Consider the following 19890-nt stretch of genomic DNA (forward strand, 5'->3'; position numbering starts at 1 on the left):
ACAGTTGATGGGGCAGTGGTTGGTCTGTGTGATGAGAAAGGCAGTGAAGAGGAGGAATTGACACATGAAGATGGGATTTTAATGTTTAGATGTTAGTGGTTCAAAAACTAATGTAAATCTATGAGCAAAGGTGGATTAAATGGCATTTGCTAATGGAGAATACAAGGTGGCTTGGTGAATATGGAAAGGTGGAGAGGTCATTAATACTTGACTATATGCAGCAGATGAGCTGTAGCAGTGGTGGTGAAAGGTGATCTTGGGGTAGTGGCCATAAGTGATAGAAAGGAGGTTCAGCTTGGCAGAGAGTAGCATGACAAGATTCAGATGGTCTGGCTCAGCCTTGGTTAATGGACTTGGAGAGAAATATAATTGCGGACATTTTCTGCTTATGATCTCCCAAGATTAATGGCTTGAAAAAGTTAATGAGTAAAAATAGCTGATGGACAACGATCAATCGTGCTCTCCAGATATATGCCAATGCTGTAACCTACATCTGAATAGATATTGGCTTTATATATTATTTTATCACTGCCAAGCATCAGACAAAAAAATGTCGGGGTTTTTGGATTGCTGGTGCTCCTAAAAGTGCTGCTTTAATGCAGTGGAAATAATGTTGAGATATTCTTCTATATGGGGAGTTGAAAAAACAGTGATGCAATTTGAGGGAGAGAAGGTTTAGAATAATGTGGGCCAAACGCAGGCAAATAGGACTAGCTCAGATATAAAACCTGGTTGACATGGATGAATTGGGCCAAAGGGCCTGTTTACCTGCTCTATGACTCCCTGAATCTATTTTCTCCTTTCAATCTTTTTTAATCCCTCGTTAATGGACGATCTACTAGTGAACAGTGCAGATTCTTGCATTCATAGCAAAATTCATTCGCTTACTTGTGGTCCACCAGTAAATATGTATATGAGCCCTCGCCACTATAGTGCAGGGAAAATTGGCTTCTGCCATTTGAATTTCCAGAGCATTTATATTTCCATAAATTTGAGTCCAAAACTTATGAATTCCAAATGCTTATCTCCAAGCTGTTTATACATAAAATCTATTTTTTTACTTTTGCTGATATTTTCACAGCATCTAAGTATCACTATTTGATTTTGTGCAGGTTGTTCGTGGGCAACTGGTGGGCAGTGCCATCATTGGTAAGAAATCTGGAAAGGAGAGGATAAAGACTGTGAACATCATTTGTGAGTTCATTGGACCCATAGTGGAGCTTTCTACAAAACAGTTGAACTTCCGAGTAGAGAAGGTAATAGCAATTCAATATATTTACTCCTTGTAGTTTACAGACTAATAATGTATGATGTGTGTGTGAATAAAGAGGAAGAAGTTTGGACTTTTTTGCCTTCCATCATGGTGAGGAATGTGGGAAATCCGCTGTGGTGGATGCTTATGTTAACTTTTATGTAGTTGGGTGGCTTGTTGCTTTTTTTTTCGCATGGCTCTAACGGTAATTCACATATCACTGTACCTTAATTGGTACATGTGACAATAAAAGACCTTTGAAACCTTTGAATGTGTAATTTTAAGTTGTTTTGTGGCAGTACTCTGTTGTTTTGTTTTTCTTACAAGGACTTGATTTTGCAGTGACATCTCTGAGCTGTATTATCTCTGAGCTGTATCTTCCTCTGCACAGGGGCCATGCAAATACCCTAAGAAAACAATAAAACAATACCCTAGACTTCTGATACTGCACAATTCATGGAGAATCAATATCAAGATGAGATATAATAAATTACATTGTTTTTATTTAAAAGGGCATCACCTCAACATCACATCCAATATATCTATTCTAAAGCTGGTTACTTTGAGCTAATATGAATGCCTGCACTTATGGGAGGTTTGCAGAGGATCCAAACCCCCTCTCAGTTACAAATGCAAAGGTTACCTTCATCAAAAATAGGTTTCTATTTTGCTGACAAAAGTTTTCTTGGTCACTGCAATGAAGCAATGAGCGGAAAAATGTCATGTGTTTCTCATCTCAGCCAGAAGACCCTGCGGCAAGGTGTCTAAGAGTGACCTTGATTATGAGAGCAGTGCAGCCGTTGATGTTTGTTATCCTGAGTGTGAAGTATGTTATGAGAGGAGGATTTCACCATCACAATGAATCCTGAAACATTTTGATACTTGTCACAATATGACGTTAAAATTTTCCATTCTGCAGCTTTTCAATAAATGTTCCTTAGCTTTTCATTAAGCTTTTCCTTAGCTTTTCATTGTGATAACGTTACTGTGTGTGACAACATTCTATGATGCCGCTTGCCATTTCTTTTAGAGTGTAAGAGTGGATTGCAGTAATGGAGAGGGATAGGGCAACAATATGATTTGAAAACAAGTATGATAATTTTTTAATCAAAGTATTGGCTAAATTAGAATTAATGGAAGTAAGCTGTTTTTATTATTGCGCATCTATTGATAGTTTAACTGTGTTTTGCTCACTATAGCTCCAGCATGAGTTGCTGGTTCCTCAACACAAGCCTTTTGATTTAAAGAACGTCTCTCCATTGCCTCTGACCATGACTCTCAGCATGAAAGGACCTTTCACAATCATAGAGAAAAAGAATGAGCCACTGGTCACTTCAAAGGTAGAATGACAATATAGTTTTGCTTTATGTTTACTGTTTAATATCGCAGCATCCAATGGATGGAAACGTAGACACGTTTGGTTTATTATTATCACATGTACTGAGGTACATTGAAAAGCTTTTATTTGTGTGTTGTCCAGTCAAGGAAAAGAATATACAGGAATACCATGCCCAGTTAAGGATAAAGGGTACAATATTTAGTTCAAGGATATAACATTGAAGTAACATTGAAGGAATAACTTTTTTGCATCAGTCTTCACAGTGGAAGACACCAGCAGTGTGCCTCGAGAGTCAGGAGGAGGTGAAAGTTAGTGGAGTGGCAATTGCTGAGGAGAAGGTGCTAGGAACACTGACAGGTCTGAGGGTGGATAAGTCACCTGGACTGGATGGATTGCACCCCAGGATTCTGAAGGAGATGGGCTCAGAGATTATGGAGGTATTAGTTGTGATATTTTAAGAATCACTAGAGTTAGGAGTGGTTCCTGAAGATTAGAAAATTGCAAATATCACCCTGCTGTACAAGAAGGGAGCAAAACAGACTATAAGCCGGTTAGCCTGACTTCGGTGGTTGGTAAGATTTTAGTCAATTATAAAGGATGAGATTATGCAGCACTTAAAGATTCATGATAAAATAGGCCAAAGTCAGCATGGTTTTGTGAAGGGAAGATCTTGCAGGACAGACAGAGGGGAGGCTATAGATGTTGTTTACCTAGATTTTCAGAAGGCCTTTGATAAGGTACTGCACATCAGGCTGCTAGCGAAGATGATAACCCATGGTATTAAAGGGAAGATACCAGCATGGATAACGGGTTGGCTGGATGGCAGAAGGCAATGGAATCCAGAAATCGGAGGTGCAAAGGGACTTGGGAGTTCTGGTGTAGGACTCCCAAAAAGTTAATTTGCAAGTTGAATTGGTAGTAAGGATGGCAAATTCAATGCCAGCATTTATATCAAGAGGACTGGAACACAAAAACAGAGATGTAAAGCTGAGGCTCTATAAGGCGCTCGTCAGGCCTCATTTGGAGTCCTGTGAGCAAATTTGGGCCCCATATCTGAGGAAGGATGTGCTGTGCTCTGGAGAGGGTCCAGAGCAGATTTACAAAAATGATTCCAATGATTCCAGGAATGAGTGGGTTAGCACATGATGAGCACTTGACAGCACTGTGCCTCCATTCGCTGGTGTTTAGAAGGTTGTGGGGGAACCTCATGGAAACTTACATTCTGTCTATGCCTTTCATTAGTCTGTATGTGGAAAGGATGTTTCCACTGGTGGGAGAGTCTATGACCAGAGGTCATAGCCTCAGAATTAAAGGGTGCTATTTTAGAAAGAAGGTGAGGGGGAACTTCTGCAGTCAGAGGGTAGTTAATCTGTGGAGCTCATTGACACAGAGGGTGTGGAGACCGTTAGTGGATATTTTTAATGCAGAGATAGACAAATTCTTGATTAGAACTGGTGTCAAAGGTAGAGATCAGCCATGATTGAATGGCGGAGTAGACTCGATTGGCCGAATGGCCTAATTCTACCCCTGTAACTTGTGAACTTGTGAAAAGTTTTTCAATGAGGTGGATGGGAGGTCAGGGCCACCCTCCAGCTGATGAGAGGACCGTTGCGTGATAACAGCTGGGGAGAAACTGTTCCTGAATCTGGAGGGTATGTCTTTTCAAACTTCTGTACCTCTTACCTAATGTGAGTGTGGAGAAGCGGGAGTAACCAAGATGAGACTGCTCCATGAATATTCTGACGGGTTTGCCGAGGCAGTGTGAATTGTAGATGTCTGACTTTTTGACACAGGTTGATAGAAAAGCACAAACCACTATCCTCTGTCTCTAACTTCCCTCTCCGTCTCACCTCTTCCCTCTCCCTCTCATCAACTTTCTCCCACCCTTCAATGAGGTAAAAATATAATTGTTTGTGCAGACCTACAATCAAAACATTGCTTTATGCCTTACTCAACAACCACACACCATAATTCCCTGGCCTTTATCTGGACACTTGGGTATGATTCAAAAAACAAACCGCTGGAGGAATCAACAGGTAAAGCAGCATCTGTGGAAGCAGAGGGATCGCATATACAAATGAGATGGGGCACACACCCCAGTCAGCATCAATGGAGTAAATGGAGATGCTCAAGAGCTTCAGGTTCCTTGGCATAAATATCACCTACAGTTTATCCTGGACCAACCACACTGAAGATACGGCCAAGAAACCACAGCAATACCTTTACTTCCTCAGAAGGCTAAGGACGTTTAGCATGTCACCAACGACTCTTACCAACTTCTATAGATTCACCGCAGAAGCCATCCTATCAGTATGCATCATAGGTTGGTTTGGCAACAGCTTTGCCGAAGACCAAAAGAAATTGCAGAGAGATGTGAATGTTGCTCAGTTCATTACACAAAGCAGCCTTCCCTCCATTCCCTCAGTCTACATGTCATGCTGCCTCGTGAAAGCAAACCTTTGACAAAGTACCACCTGGTAGGCTGGTCTGGAAGATTAGATCATTTGAGATGCATGGTGAGCAATATACAAAATTAGTTTGAAGGTAGAAGACAGGTTGCTGATTTTGGGGAGGTTTTTCAGACTGGAGGCCTGTAGCAAATCATGTGCCATAGGGATATGTGCCATAGGGATATGTGCCTTGTCCACTGTTGTTTGTTATTTATATTAAAAATTTGGATGGGTATGTAAGTGCCATAGTTAATAAGTTTGTGGAACAACTAAAATTGGTGATGTAGTGGATAGTGAAGGTTGTCTAAGATTACAATGAGATCTTGATCAACTGGGACAATGTGCCAAAAAATGGCAGATGGATTTTAATTCAGCAAAATTCTAGGTGTTGCATTTTGTAAGTCAAATCAAGGCAGGATTTACACTGTAAATGGTAGGACCCTGGGGAGTGTTGCAGAACAGAGGCAGAGGCAGGTACATAGTTCCCTGAAGGTGGCAATACAGGTAGACAGATTGGTGAAGAATATGTTTGGCATGCTTGCATTTATCAGTTAAGATATTGAGTACAGGAGTTGGGGCATCATTTTGTTACAGCTGTATAAGAAGTTGGTAAGGCCACATTTGGTGTAATGTGTACAGTTCTGGGCACCCCGTTGTAGAAAAGATATAATTAAACTTAAAAGGGTGCGAAAAAGTACAAGGGGTAGAGTGTTTGAGTTATAAGGGGAGTCTAGGTCTTTATTTCCTCGGAGCCTAAGAGGCTTAGAATTGAGTACATAGAGGCCTATAAAATCAAGAGAGGCATAGGTAAGGTGAACAACCAAGTATTTTTCCCCATGGTGGGGGTGTCTAAAACTAGAAGGCATAGGTTTAAGGTGAGAGGGGAGAGATCTAATAGGAATCTGAGGAGCAACGTTTTCACAAGAGCGGTGTACGTCTATAGAAGTGGCAGTGGTAGGGGTGGGTATAATTATGACCTGAAAAGACACTGGATAGGTGCATGGATAGGAAAGGTTTGAAAGCATATGGGACTTGCTTAGGAAGGCAATTGGTCAACGTATGAAATTAGGAAGGTCATAGAAGGCCTCCATGCTGTGTAGCTTTATGACTCTGATTCTATAACATTCCTACCTGCAGAACATCTCTCCCACTTGTTTAATGTCTCCTCTCCATTAAATGTCTTGACCCGTTGCTAAATATCTATCAAGTAATTACTACTCTTGCTCAATAACTAGCCCTATGACTATTAATTAGCTCTTTAACTTGTTAAGTATTCCACTCACCACGAAATACTTCTTTCACCAATAAAACTTTTCACATGCCCCAGTCACTATTAAACTTACAAATTAGTAATTAAACTTGTCTTATCATTAAGAGTTCCTCTCACTGGTTAAACACTTTTTATATCTTGGTTTTAAGTCAAACAATGGACAATAGGTGCAGGAGTAGGCCATTCAGCCCTTCAAGCCAGCACCGCCATTCAATGCGATCATGGCTGATCACTCTCAATCAGTACCCAGTAACACGGCAAGAAATCCTTCTGCTGAGGAATTTATTCTGCCAATGAATTCATATTTTTCATATTAAACAACACCTGGAAGATGCACTGAAAGGATCAGGGGCTCAATATACTTGGGTCAGAGAGTTTAACGTCTATCTTGAAGATGGGCTCTGTGATCCCTTACTGAACTAGCCAGAGCTTCAAGGACATCTATATTAGACAAGACTGGGATAACAGGAACCTACTTGATGTCATCTAACTCACTACACCTGTTCCAAGTGGATCTGTCCACTTAAAGGAAGAGGAAGAAGAACCAATGTACTAGACAGGATTTCCTCTTCTTCATTAGGCAATAGACCATAGACAATAGCTGCAGGAGTTGGCCATTCGGCCCTTCGAGCCAGCATTGCCATTCACTGTGATCATGGCTGATCATCCACAATCAGTATCCCATTCCTGCCTTCTCCCCATATTCCTTGACTCGCTATCATTAAAAGCTCTATCTAACTCTCCCTTGAAAGCATCCAGGGAATTGGCCTCCACTGCCTTCTGAGGCAGAGAGTTCCACAGCTTCAGCTTGTCATTTGATGAAAATCTTTGAACTCTCTGCTGTGGGAATACCTTCAATATTAGTGGTTAAAAAGACAACTTACCACTAAATTTCAAAAGAAATATTAGAGATTGGATTATAAAAACAACCCGGTATCCTGGGAATTAATAAAATTAAATGAGGACCTACCAATTTTACCTTTTAAAATGTTTCTCTTGCCGTTAAACAACTTTCCACCTCACATGCAATTGAGCACTTTCTCTATTAAATTTCTTGTACGGTGATCCTCTCTCCCACTATAAATGTTTGTGCTTCTCATTAAACACAAATCCTGCATTTGCTAAATGAGCAGGCAGCAGTATCCACCGAGGACAAGTCTAGACAAAGATTGTCAGCAGGCTGTTTAATCCTGCCGGCCGGACAATGCAGGTGTTTCTGATGCTCATCCTACATTGCAGTTGTTACGTTGCAAATGATTTGAAAGTCTTTGTGATAATTTTGCTAAGAAATGGCCTGTTCAGAGAGCAGTGGGACTGTCTTTAGGTTTCTGCACCCTTGCACACTTTGGCTAGCTATTAAGTGAGTGGAAGATCTATTCAGCTGCAGTGTTAATTCCACCTGGTATTACTACGGTGAGGTCCCGAGATTCTCATGCTGATGTTAATAGTGTTAGAAAGCAATAAGTTGCAGATGCTGGGACTCTGAGATTACAACCAGACAACTACTGAAAAAACAAAGGTGGAATAATATCAGAGTTAGAGTTAACGTTAAAACATGGTTTTCGTTTAGTACTGCTAAGATTATTGCCTATGCCGTCAATATTTCTAAGTCTTCCTGTGCTTCTTTTCTCCATACAGACAGTGAAACTGAATGTTGGTGAGAACCTGGAATTGTCAATTCAGTTTGATCCATCTTACAAGAATGACTTGTACACACGTGTAGCAGAAGAGTTTCTTACAATTAAGTACTTGGAGCACCCACAAGTGGACTATGTGGTTTTGAGGGGTGAGGTGAACTTTCCAAACCTGCATTTTGAAACCACTGAATTGGATTTTGGCTGCATTCTGAATGATACAGAGATGGTGCACCATATTACGATGACCAATTGCAGCCCGCTATTAGTGAAATATCGCTGGTCCTTCCTTTTGGTTGATTCAATATACCAAGAGAGGTAAGATAGCTTATTTAGTGCTATGTCAATTTTTAAAAATCATATCAGATTCTATAGGACTTTAGAGAGATTACCTTGAGACCTCTGTATAGGAGAACATCTAAGTGTGTTTGTAAATGCCAAGGCTAGGAAGGAAGCTGCATATTGAAAACAGAATAAGAAGCTGTCAAGGATAAATATTGTAGGAACTATCTTGAACTTCTGTGCTTGGATATAATTTGCCAGAGTGCAATGATAATTAGGGAGCAGTTATGGCTCCTAGCCGTAGTGCTTCCAGACTACCTCACCTTTACTCTGTAGTGTGCAAGTATGCCTTCCATGCTTGCAGGCTGCTTTGCAACAGGCAGGAAGTCTGAACTCTGGTTTGGATTTGCCACTGAATCCTGCGGTGTCCTGTAACACAGTGCACCAAGGTGCTAGATGCACTTTGCAGCTAGCTCCTCAGATCTACACAGTCATGGTGATTACATTTAGCACGGCTCCATTCAACTGAATTGGGATGTCAAAATGGGTGTGTGAAGGGAAATGGGTTTTCTTTCTTAATTTAGTTGAATTAATATTATTTTCTGAAAATAGTTTAAATCAATCAATTTAAGAAAAGCAAATCATCTGCGGCTGATAAAATCAATTAAAGATTGTGTTAAATGAAAAGGAGAGGCTTAAACAGTTGCCAGAAATAGCAACAGGCCTGTTGATTGGGAGCATTTTAGAATATACTAAAAAGGAAGACCAATCATTGATTAAGAAATATAAGAAAATAACTGCAGATGCTGGTACAAATCGATTTATTCACAAAATGCTGGAGTAACTCAGCAGGTCAGGCAGCATCTCGGGAGAGAAGGAATGGGTGACGTTTGGGGTCGAGACCCTTCTTCATTGATTAAGAAAAGCAGGATAGAATATGAGAATAGAGTAGTGAGAGACATAAAAATTGGGTGTAGAAGCTAATATAAGTAAAGATGGGGAAAGAAAACAATCAAGGATGGAGACAGACAGGGTGAATTCTACAAATAACAAAATGCTGGAAAAATTCAGCTGGTTAGGCGGCATCTATGGAGAAAATGATCAAAGGATCTTGACCATTCGGTCCCTTCTTCACATTGATGGGGTAGTGGGAGAAACCTTTGAGTGGAGATCTTTAAGGCTGAATAATAGAATGAATATAAAGGAACCAGTGGATTTGGTGCATTGGGTATTTTTGGAAACGTTTCATTAAAACCTCACACAGGACATTAGTAAACAAGGTTGGAGCACATGGACTTTGGGGTAATGTGCACCATGGGTGGAGAATTGGTTATTGGACAGAAAGCAAAGAGCGGAACTAAGTAGATCCTTCTCAGATGGCAGGCTGTGATTAGTGGGGTACCATTGGGACCCATGCTTGTGCTCAGTAATTCATGATATATATCAATAATTTGGCCAAGGAGACCAAATGTTTCTATGTCCAAGTTTCACTAGGATACTAAACCAGGTGAGTGGTGAATCTCTGGAATTCTTTATTCTATAGAGTTTTATCAGTTGTAACTTAAAGAGGAAATAGGTAAAACTTAAAAAAATCAGGGAATTGAGTGTTGTGGGGAACTGGTGCAAGAGTTGAAGCTTGGAGCACATTATCTATGATCATTTGAATGATATGGCGAGCTTGAGTGACTTGGAGGTTAATTCCTCGATGGTTACAACCTTGCAGCACTCCGTTGCTGGAGGCATCATTATCCAAAACTGACTTAGTGGCCAACACTTGTGGCATCAATATCACCTTCTTACTCTCCCTGTCCCTTTCCAGCCACCAAACTTGCTTGTTGATTGCCCACCCACAGTCCAGGGCCCTGATCTTGCTTTCCAACATTACCACCCCTCCCACCCCACTCCACTTGAATATCAGGTCTTCATGCTCAACTTGTTCTTTCTCTCTTTTTCCTTTCCTCCACACCTCTGGCTTCCAATTTTTCAATAGCAAGCTTGCATGGTGGGACTCTAACTTATTGGCATGGTGCTGCTACAACTACTTGACACATTCATTAGGGGCAGTAGAATTTCTTGGCATAGTCTCCAAACTTGCGTCACCTTTGTGCTTTTTCACAGATGTAATTGTAAATGTTGGTTGCATCAAGAGTATAATTTTGAATGGTTTGTATTTTTGAATAAATGAACAAACCTAAGTAAATCATCTTCTATCATAGATGAGGCCCTCATGTGCGTCTTGAATGGGGCTTGTTCTCTTCTATCATAGATAGGCCCTCATATGTGTCTCCTCGGTACCCCGTAGTTCTGCTCTTGCTCCCCCTCCTCCCAGTCGCAACAGGGACAGAGCCCCCCAGTCCTCACCTTTTACCGCATCAGCCGTCGCATACAGCATATAATCCTCCAACATTTTTCGCCACCTCCAACGGGATCCCACCACTAGTCACATCTTCCCATCTCCGCCCCTTTCCGCTTCATTCCCTCCGCGACTCCCTTCCCACCTAAACCACCCCTTCCCAAGGTACTTTCCCCTGCAACCGCAGGAGATGCAACACCTGTCCATACACCTCCTACCTCGACTCCTTCCAGGGACCCCAACAGTCCTTTCAGGTGAGGCAGAGGTTCACTTATACTGCCTCCAACCTCATCTACTGAATCCGATGTTCCCGTTGTTGGATGCTATATATCATCGAGACCAAAGGCTGACTGGGCGACCATTTCACTGAACACTTATGCTCAGTGTACCTTAACCCACGCGATCTCCCAGTTGCCAAACATTTCACCTCCTCCTCTCCAATACTCAACTACTCCAATACTGACCTTCTGTCCTGGGCCACCTCCACTGCCAGAGAGAGGCCACACACAAATAGGAACCGCACCTCATATTTCGCTTGGGCAGCTTACAACCCAGCAGCATGAACTTCAATTAACCCTTGCATTCCCTCTCTCTCTGCCCTCCGCCACCCTAATCCTCATGCTAATTTCACCGTTTATATTCCTTTGTTATCACCTCGTCCCCAGCCAACAATGGACCATTGGGGGCTCCACCTTTCCTGAGTCATCGATGCGTGCTCTGCTTTGGTCTGTACCTTCCCATGCCTCAAGTTTCCCCCTCCCTGACTCTCAGTCTGATGAAGGGACCCGACCCAAACTGTCACCTATTCCTCCCGAAATGTCGCTTGACCTTCTGAGTCACTCCAGCATTTTGTGTCTATCTTTAGCGTAAACCAACATCTGCAGTTCCTTCTTACACATAATTAAATATGAATCCTGCACCAAATTGTTGCTAATGGGGTAGGTAGCGAAGTCATTCTTTGATTTGACACTAGAAGTGGAGCAAATGGTTTCTTGTTGTCTTCCTTTCGGTCCTTCACAACTCTTCTGAGATTTCTCTTTCTCAATTCCATTACTGAGCTAAGAGGTTTATTATTTGAGGAATGTAAAAACAATTCACTGGTTCCTATCACGATCAAATGCATTTTGTTATACAGAGAAAGGTATTGGGTCTAAAATAGCAAAATATATTTGCATGATTTGTAGACATGTGTCCTCGTACAATTTTTATTTCTCTGGACATTGCATGTTGGACATTGGAAACATCGAAAAGTAGAAAATAGGTGCAGGAGGAGGTCATTTAGCCCTTCGAACCAGCACCGCCATTCATTGTGATCATGGCTGATCATCCACAATCAGTAACCCGTGCCTGTCTTCTCCCCATATCCCTTGATTCCACTAGTCCCTAGAGCTCTATTTAACTTTCTTTTAAATTCATCCAGTGAATTGACCTCCACTGCCTTCTGTGGCAGAGAAATCCACAAATTCACATTCTAATGATACTGGTATTGACTCGCTCTATCAAACAATATTGATTTTTGCAGTCCTACAAAATAAATGTTGAACTGTATTTTTTCACAGTTTTACATTGGGGGGTATTGATTACCACTTCATATCAATTGACCATATTTCTGCATGATATGATCTAGTCTAAAGGATGTTTTAAGCATTTAATGCCTTTAGAATTTTAACAATTTTTTTAAGTTATAAGCAGTGCGATTTTTTTGAACAAAGGCAAACGTTATTATTTTTTAAACCTGATGTCTTATCATTCCAGTGTTTAAGATAGTTCCACTTGCTTGTAAGTGTGGGGACTTCAGTGTGAGCTCTTGTTCAAAGCAAGTGAAGACCATTTAGATCACTGAGTCCATTCAAACAGAGTCCCTTTGAAGTGATAGGTTTGCTCTCATCAGCACTTATGTCATAAACCCATGAAATTCCATGTGATGAGTCAAGGAAGACAAAGGACAATAACATTACGGCTCAGGTATCCACCATTGGCATAGGCCTCAGGTATCAAGCATTGGCATCTTTGCACAAACGTTAACAAAAACCTGGAATTCACTCTCCAAAAAAACTGGAGCTAAATTCAAAGCCCCAAAACTGAAATTGCTGGAGTTTTCAAAATTAGGTACACAGCCACATGATGAATAAATGGAGTTAGGATGCACATCAGCCATGATCTAAGGAGAAAAGTTATGGACTTGAAGGGCTGAATTGTCTACTTTAGTTACCATGCATGTTCCTTCCATAAAGGAAAGGTTTTGCTATTCTGCTAATATATGCTTTGGTCCCGAATCTTTGTTCTTTATCAGAATCTGATTCCTGGACAGAGGCAAAGATTGATCCTAAATTGTCTTCATTTTCTCCAGGAAATCTCTCACTGATTTTGTTTAAATCAAGAAGAGAGGGCAAATGTTCAAAATTAACTGAAAATCTGTGATTTCTGTGCATGTGGTCTGATTATCACAGTTAAATAACAGCATACCTCAGCCTTAAACACATTAAAGGGAACTAACAGAGTAGCTGCCATTAGCGGTGGGCAGATTATTGGAAAAAATACTGAGGAACAACATGATTCAACATTTGAAAAGCTGTAGGTAAATTAAGGAAAATCACTGGATTTATTAGGGAGGGGGGTCATGTCTTTCTGACTATTGAAAAATTTCAGTACTAATGATAGCACCTTTGATGCAGTTTATGTGTATTTTAGGCTGTATTTATCTAAATTCCATGTCATTGATTGATCAGTTTAGTAAAAGATAATGGCACAATGGATTAAGAAGTGCTCAGTATGAAAAAGAAAGGGTGATTAATAACCTTGAGATGGTGGTTTAATTGAAAAACAAGACCTCTTGTTTTTTGCATGGTAGAGATCAAGATTTGGACAAATGAAGGGGCCATGGTTTAACATTAATGAAGAGAGATTGGCTAGCCTTAGGGTATTTAGTTCAGAACAAATGGGGCAAGGGGTCGTATGAAATTTGAGTTGTACGAAGTTTTTAAGAGGTGTGGACAAGGTGAGATCAGAGAGATGAATAACAAAGGAGATGGAATCACTAAAATGAAGGATTAGAAGGAACTTTGGCACTATTGATGCTGATTGGAGTATGTACTCCACTATGCTTCCGAAAGTCAATAACTAGCTCTTTCATCTCGCTGACGTTGATGGAGAGGTTGGTTTCCTGACACCACATTACTAAGTTCTCTCTCTCTTTCCTGTACTCTGCCTCATCACTGTTTGTTATCTGGCCCACCACAGTGGTGCCATCTGTAAACTTGCTGCAAGTAAGAATTTCATTGTCCTGTCTGGGACATATGACAATCTCAAGTTAGAGCCAAATTTGGCCGCACAGTTGTGAATGTATAGGGAGTATAGTAGGGGACTAATAATGCATCCTTGCCACCCATCAGTGTTATTGTAGAGGGAGTACTGTCACCTATCCTCACTGATTGTGGTCTGTAGGTCAGAAAGCTGAGGATCCAGCAGAGGAAGTGGCTAATCCAAGAGTGTGGAGATGAGTTTGGATGGAAAGATGATGTTGAAGGCGGAGCTATATTCAATAAAAAGGGGTCTAATGTAAGAGTCCTGGTTGCTTGATGTTCCAAAGATGAGTTTAGGGCAAGGGAATTGGCGTTTGCTGTGGACTTTTTGCGATGGTAAGAAAACTGCAGTCGATCAAGGCTGGGACAAATATGCATCAATATTCCCTCTCACTCAAAGCATTTCATGATGGATGTCAGAATTACTGGACAGTAGTCATTAAAGCACACTATTTAACTTTTTTTGTCACCGGAATGATAGTGGTCTTCTTGAAGCAGGTGTGGATCCTCAGAATGGAGTATTGAGAAGTTAAAGATATCTGCGAACATGTCCGGCATCTGATCGGCAAAGGTCTTGAGGACATGGCCAGGGACACCACATGTCTTTGGGGTGTGGGAAGAAACCCAGTTCATCACAGGGAAAACAAGCAAACTCCACAAAGACACATTGGAAGATGAGATTGAACCTGGGTCACTGGCACAGAGAAACAGCTGGACTACTAGCTACCTGTCTGCTAATCTGCTGCAAAATCAATCATTGTAGCAAAGAAATCCATGAACTCCCATTTTTTGTAAAACTGAAGATGTCAGGGAGTAATAGGATGATCCCGGGGCATTGAATTATTTGTGCAGTAGAGAGAGATTTCAATAGTCTCTTGTGGGTTGGGCCAGACTTAGCAATGACTGACTCAGCCAGTTAGTCACCATGAGTGTACCAATTTGCATTCTCTGGACTTGATTAGAAATGGGAGGGGAGGGGGGCACAGAATGGTGACAATGCTTTTAATGGGACTTTGCACATCAAAAGTGGAAGTGAGGGCATGATTAAGCACCTTAGCGGTTGCAGAACTATCAGCATAACTAAATGTCTCAATGCCTCCATTTGACATTTTCTCTCCATAAATGTCTCTGTTTGACATTTTAAAATCCAGTTGTATCTGAAGTTGATGAGAGTTATTTTCCAGGCATATACGGTTCAGATATTGTGATTGTAGAGAAGTACGATGATTTGTGTTTGTGTTGTTTGTGTTTGTGTTTGTTATGATGAGGCATTGAAGTTATAAACTGAGATTGAGATTGTGGCACTGTTTATGAGTTGTTGGAGGGAGAGATTTTTAATCAAACTTAATTAAACAAAGAATGATAGATTAACAGTTAGTTATGTGAATAATTTTCCTTGATTTTGCTTCTATACAGGACTCCCATCATGCAGCAGAGGAGGAGATTAATAGTTTAATTGCATGTGGAGTTGATACTTCTTCAAATACCTGCTTGCCTGTTTCTTTCTTTTTATAGGAGTTCACCTGTTTGCAAAACAGAAGCAGAAACTGAAAGTCTTAAGGAACACAAGGACCAAGCAGAACTCATTCTTGAAACATCCCCTAATGAATCTATCTTGGCCATTGGGGACCTTGACAGGTTAGAATGTACAAGTGAATTTTGAACAGAAATTAAGATAGTTTAGAGCTGCTTCGGATGGAACACCATATACAATATGTGTCAGTCTTGGTGCTTTGGAGTTTGTCCTCCTTATATAATGACATTGTAGTTTTGTTTTACCACAGAGCCTCCGCAGAACCTCAATGCAGAATTATTGTTTTATGTACCCAAACCCAATGGCTACTTGTATGGGGCAGTAACACTTTGTGCTGTTATAGGCACCAAGCGATGTCATTACCTGTCCTCATGGGCCTGTGATGCAAACAGTTTTGGCAAATCACTTTAATTTGAGGGAAGCAAACATTACATAAATGTAAAGCAATGAGATATTGAGATATGAGAGTGCAATATTTCTTAGTCTCTTTAAAATTTCCATTCAGGCATTGACAAATTTCCAAGTTCCTGAATGAAACGAGAAATGTTAAAGCATTATGTAACAAAAAGGAACTGCAGATGCTGGTTTATACCAAATGCAGACACAAATGCTGGAATAATTCAGTGGGTCAGGCAGCATCTCTGGAGAAAATGGATATGTGACATTTCAGATGTGGACCCTTCAGACTTTTCAAAAAAGGGTCCTGACCCGAAATGTCACATATCTATTTTCTCTGGAGATGCTGCCTTATCTGCCTAGTCAATCACGGTTTTCCTTACAATGCCCACCGAGTCCATGCCGAACAGCAATCACCCCATACAGGGCGCCATGGTGGCACAGCTGTAGAGTTGCTGTCTTACAGTGCTTGCAGCACCGGAGACCCGGGTTCAATCCCGACTACGAGTGCTGTCTGTATGGAGTTTGTACGTTCTCCCTGTGACCGTGTGGGTTTTCGCTGAGATCTTCAGTTCCTCTCACACTCCAAAGACGTACAGGTATGTAGGTTAATTGGTATAAATGTGAATTGTCCCTAGTGTGTGTAGGATGGTGTTGATGTGCGGGGACGGCTGGTTGTTGCGGACTTGTGGGCCGAAGGGTCTGTCTAAACACGAGCACTATCCTACACACTAGGGAACATTTACAATTTACAGAAGCCAATTAACTTCCAAACCTGTACATCTTTGGAGTGTGGAGGAATCCGGAGCACTTGGAGAAAACCCACACAGTCACAGGGAGAACGTACAAACTCCGTAAAGGCAGCACCCGTAATCAGGATCAAATCACGGACTCTGGCACTGTAAGGCAGCAACTCTACCTCTGCACCACTGTGTCACCCTAAATCCTTCTGAAACATTGAAAACTAGGCAAGTTGAGCTGCCAGCCATGTCCCTCTCGCAGCCAAGTGTCCACATTGCAGGCTCAACAGTATCCTCCACAGCATTGGAGGCAGGGATTGAATCTTGGTAGTTGTAGCCATATGACAGCCTCCAGTTTTGCATTGTCACTGCACAGTATGTGGAAGTGGTAAAATAAAAACTACCGCCTTCTTATAAAGGGTGATGCATATGACCCACTGAATGCATATTGCATCAAATGGTATCTTTACTTGGGAAAAGTAACGCAGCATTCAGATTTCATTTGCTTTCCAAATATTGTTGTAGGCACCCTTTTTCTATTCCAGAGATGAAGTCGCATGAGATTTCTTCACTGTGATAATGATTTATTTGATGGAAACTGAATTAGAAATATTTGCTTGGAGCTATACAAAAAAAGGTCTCAGAGACGCTTTGTTTTATAGCTGTGGATGACAACCTTATATGTGGATTGTAATCAAGCAATTATTATGTATTCTCCACAGAAAACTGTCATCATCAACTGTGATTTTAAATGAAGACGAGAAAATTGATGCTGAGAATGAAGTACGGGAGGGCATTGGGTCACCCAAAGAGAGCTCAAGTGTTACCTTCAATAAAGCAGAAAAGGTATCCACTATTGGAACATGGGTAGGGGTGGAGGGGGGGGGGGGGGGGTGGGGGGGGGGGGGGGGAGTGGACAATGAAATGTTTAAATCACGTCTTGACCTAACTTAGGTCAGAGTGCACATGTTGAAATCAGGTCCAAAATATTGTTACCTGTAGATGGAGATACAAGTTCATAAGTCATAGGAGCAGAATTTGGCCATTCGGCCCATCGGGTCTACTTCGCCATTCAATCATGGCCGATCCACCTTTCTCTCTCAACCCCATTCTCCTGTCTTATCCCCTGTGCTCTGAGGGAATTGGTGTATGGAATGGTCAGTTGGGAAAGGAGGCATCAATCTCAACATAATTGTGTACTAGCTGGAAAGTCTGTATGCAGGTGCCAAAAGAACCCAGACACGGTGGCACTGGGAATAAGAGGCCAGGGAACAAACTGCACAGAGCAAGATCTGTAAGCAGTGCAGGAAAGAAATATCCATTACTTTATTAGTTTTGAAAGAGTTCAAACACAAACTTTAATAACACACGGACATGCGCAAACTCACATGACACACCTTATTGAACATATAAGGAGGCTTGAAAGGGTGGATGTTGAGATATTTCCATGAGTAGGTGAGTCATAAAGATGAGGGCATAGTTACGAAAAAGGGTCTGGTCATTTAAAACTGAGTTGAATGGAAATTTCTTCTCTTGGATGGTAGTGAATATCTGGAATTTTCCGGCCGGGGAGTGGTAGAGGTGAACGTGGTGGATGCCAGGTCAGTAGATACATTTAAGGTGAAGATAGCTAAACATTTGAAAGATCGAGGAATTGAGGCTGTGGGAAACTGGCACAGAAGAGGCCAGCATAGATCAACCATAAGCCGAATAGCCTACTCCTGCTCTTATTTTCTTGTATTCTTGTGTATTTAGAATTCTGTATTCCCCCATGGAATTGCAGCTTTATGTATGGATTTGGTCATTTCCAGAACATTTGTCAAGCCTGCAATCATTGCAGAACTTGGAGGTCTATGATTAACAATGATCTTTTCGCCAGGAGAAAATGAAGTTCCTCTTCTTGCTTCAAGTAGACGGCTAATACAGTATGATGCATGGCCTAAAAATGGCACAGATTAGCTGTTGTTGCCTGAAGTAAACCATAGACATGAGATTCAGAATCGTGCCATGCATGTACAACCAAGTTATGCATGTCCAACAATCAGTGCAAAGAGAAAAATGTCAGAGTGCAGAATCTGGCTGCACAGGACAGTGGTATAGCTACAATTCCTATTGAGATTGTAGAGTATGGATTTTGTTCTAATTTCCTCCCATGGTGAAAGTGGGAGAACAACGATGCTCATAGAAAAGGCATGTGCATGGTAGAATCTAAGGGGTGAGGAATGTGGGATTTGGGTGTCTGCAGAGGTCTCTTGGAAATTCAACCTCTATTGGCAATGAAATGAGAAAAAAAATAAAAAATCTAAGGCTGAGGTTCAATGTAGAACAATGATTTTAGTGATAGCTTGTGAGGAATAATTTTCTCACCTTTGGACTGTCTGATGGTCAAATTAACCTTCTAATTATGGAAAACTGCAAAGTGATCCATTTCCCCCTCATAGTTAGATCTGTACCAAATGCGTAACATTTTAGTCCATTTTAAATGGGAATTTGACTGTCAACTCATCCAAGTATATGAACAAAGAGTGGAGAAGCAGTATTTGAGTTGTACATGTAGATTTCCATACTCTGGCCAGAATCTTGCTCTCAACTTATTATCAGTCCTCTGTTTTCCCTTGTGGTGATAATCGGAGTCCATCAAATTTACAGTGGAATGTAAAAGGGGTGGGAGGTGGGTGTATATTACTTCTACCTGGGAACCCTCAGTCTTTATTTGGCAGTGTGTTCAGGAGGAATGTTAAAGTATTCTCGGGTATCTGTCTGAGCATAGCTGCTGTATTTTTCAGGACACATTATTGAATCTACTTGATTCAGAGAAGCTGCAAAAAGAGGAGACTGTTTCAGAGAAGCTGCTAAAAGAGGAGACTGTTTCAGAGAAGCTGCTAAAAGAGGAGACTGAAGATAGCCAGTGCCTTCCCTGGAGCTGTAACCAAGACAAGAACGATGTCGTGTTAGGTGTGGAACAGGTAAGAAACAAGCATAATATGAACATGTAATTATCTGGAAGTTATAGCAGTGAACAACATGCTATGCAGAAGGTTCATAAATTCATAACTCATAGAAGCTGAATTAGGTCATTTGGCCCATCGAGTCTACTCTACCATTCAATCAGGCCTGATTTATCTTTCCCTCTTAAACTCATTCTCCTGCCTTCTCCCCGTAATCTTTGACACCTTTACCAATCAAGAATCTGTCAATCTCCACTTGAAAAATACCCAAAGACTTAGTCTTCACAGCTGACTGTGACAAAGAATTCCGCAGATTCCAAAGACGTACAGGTATGTAGGTTAATTGGCTGGGTAAATGTAAAAATTGTCCCTAATGGGTGTAGGATAGTG

At 41.2% G+C, this 19890-nt stretch overlaps 1 protein-coding gene across 1 annotated transcript in view; it reads left to right on the forward strand.

The window, feature by feature from the left end:
• hydin (HYDIN axonemal central pair apparatus protein) overlaps positions 1 to 19890 on the forward strand; it is a 382743-nt gene that overhangs the window by 133310 nt on the left and 229543 nt on the right. Inside the window, exons 21-27 of the mRNA XM_078401540.1 lie at positions 1113 to 1256; positions 2452 to 2592; positions 2855 to 3028; positions 7950 to 8263; positions 15398 to 15520; positions 17275 to 17398; positions 19339 to 19518. Of these exons, the coding sequence (XP_078257666.1) occupies positions 1113 to 1256; positions 2452 to 2592; positions 2855 to 3028; positions 7950 to 8263; positions 15398 to 15520; positions 17275 to 17398; positions 19339 to 19518 (1200 nt within the window). The remainder of the gene's footprint in view (positions 1 to 1112; positions 1257 to 2451; positions 2593 to 2854; positions 3029 to 7949; positions 8264 to 15397; positions 15521 to 17274; positions 17399 to 19338; positions 19519 to 19890) is intronic.

This window comes from Rhinoraja longicauda, chromosome 6 (genome assembly GCF_053455715.1).
Source record: "Rhinoraja longicauda isolate Sanriku21f chromosome 6, sRhiLon1.1, whole genome shotgun sequence".
Lineage (NCBI taxonomy): Eukaryota > Metazoa > Chordata > Chondrichthyes > Rajiformes > Arhynchobatidae > Rhinoraja > Rhinoraja longicauda.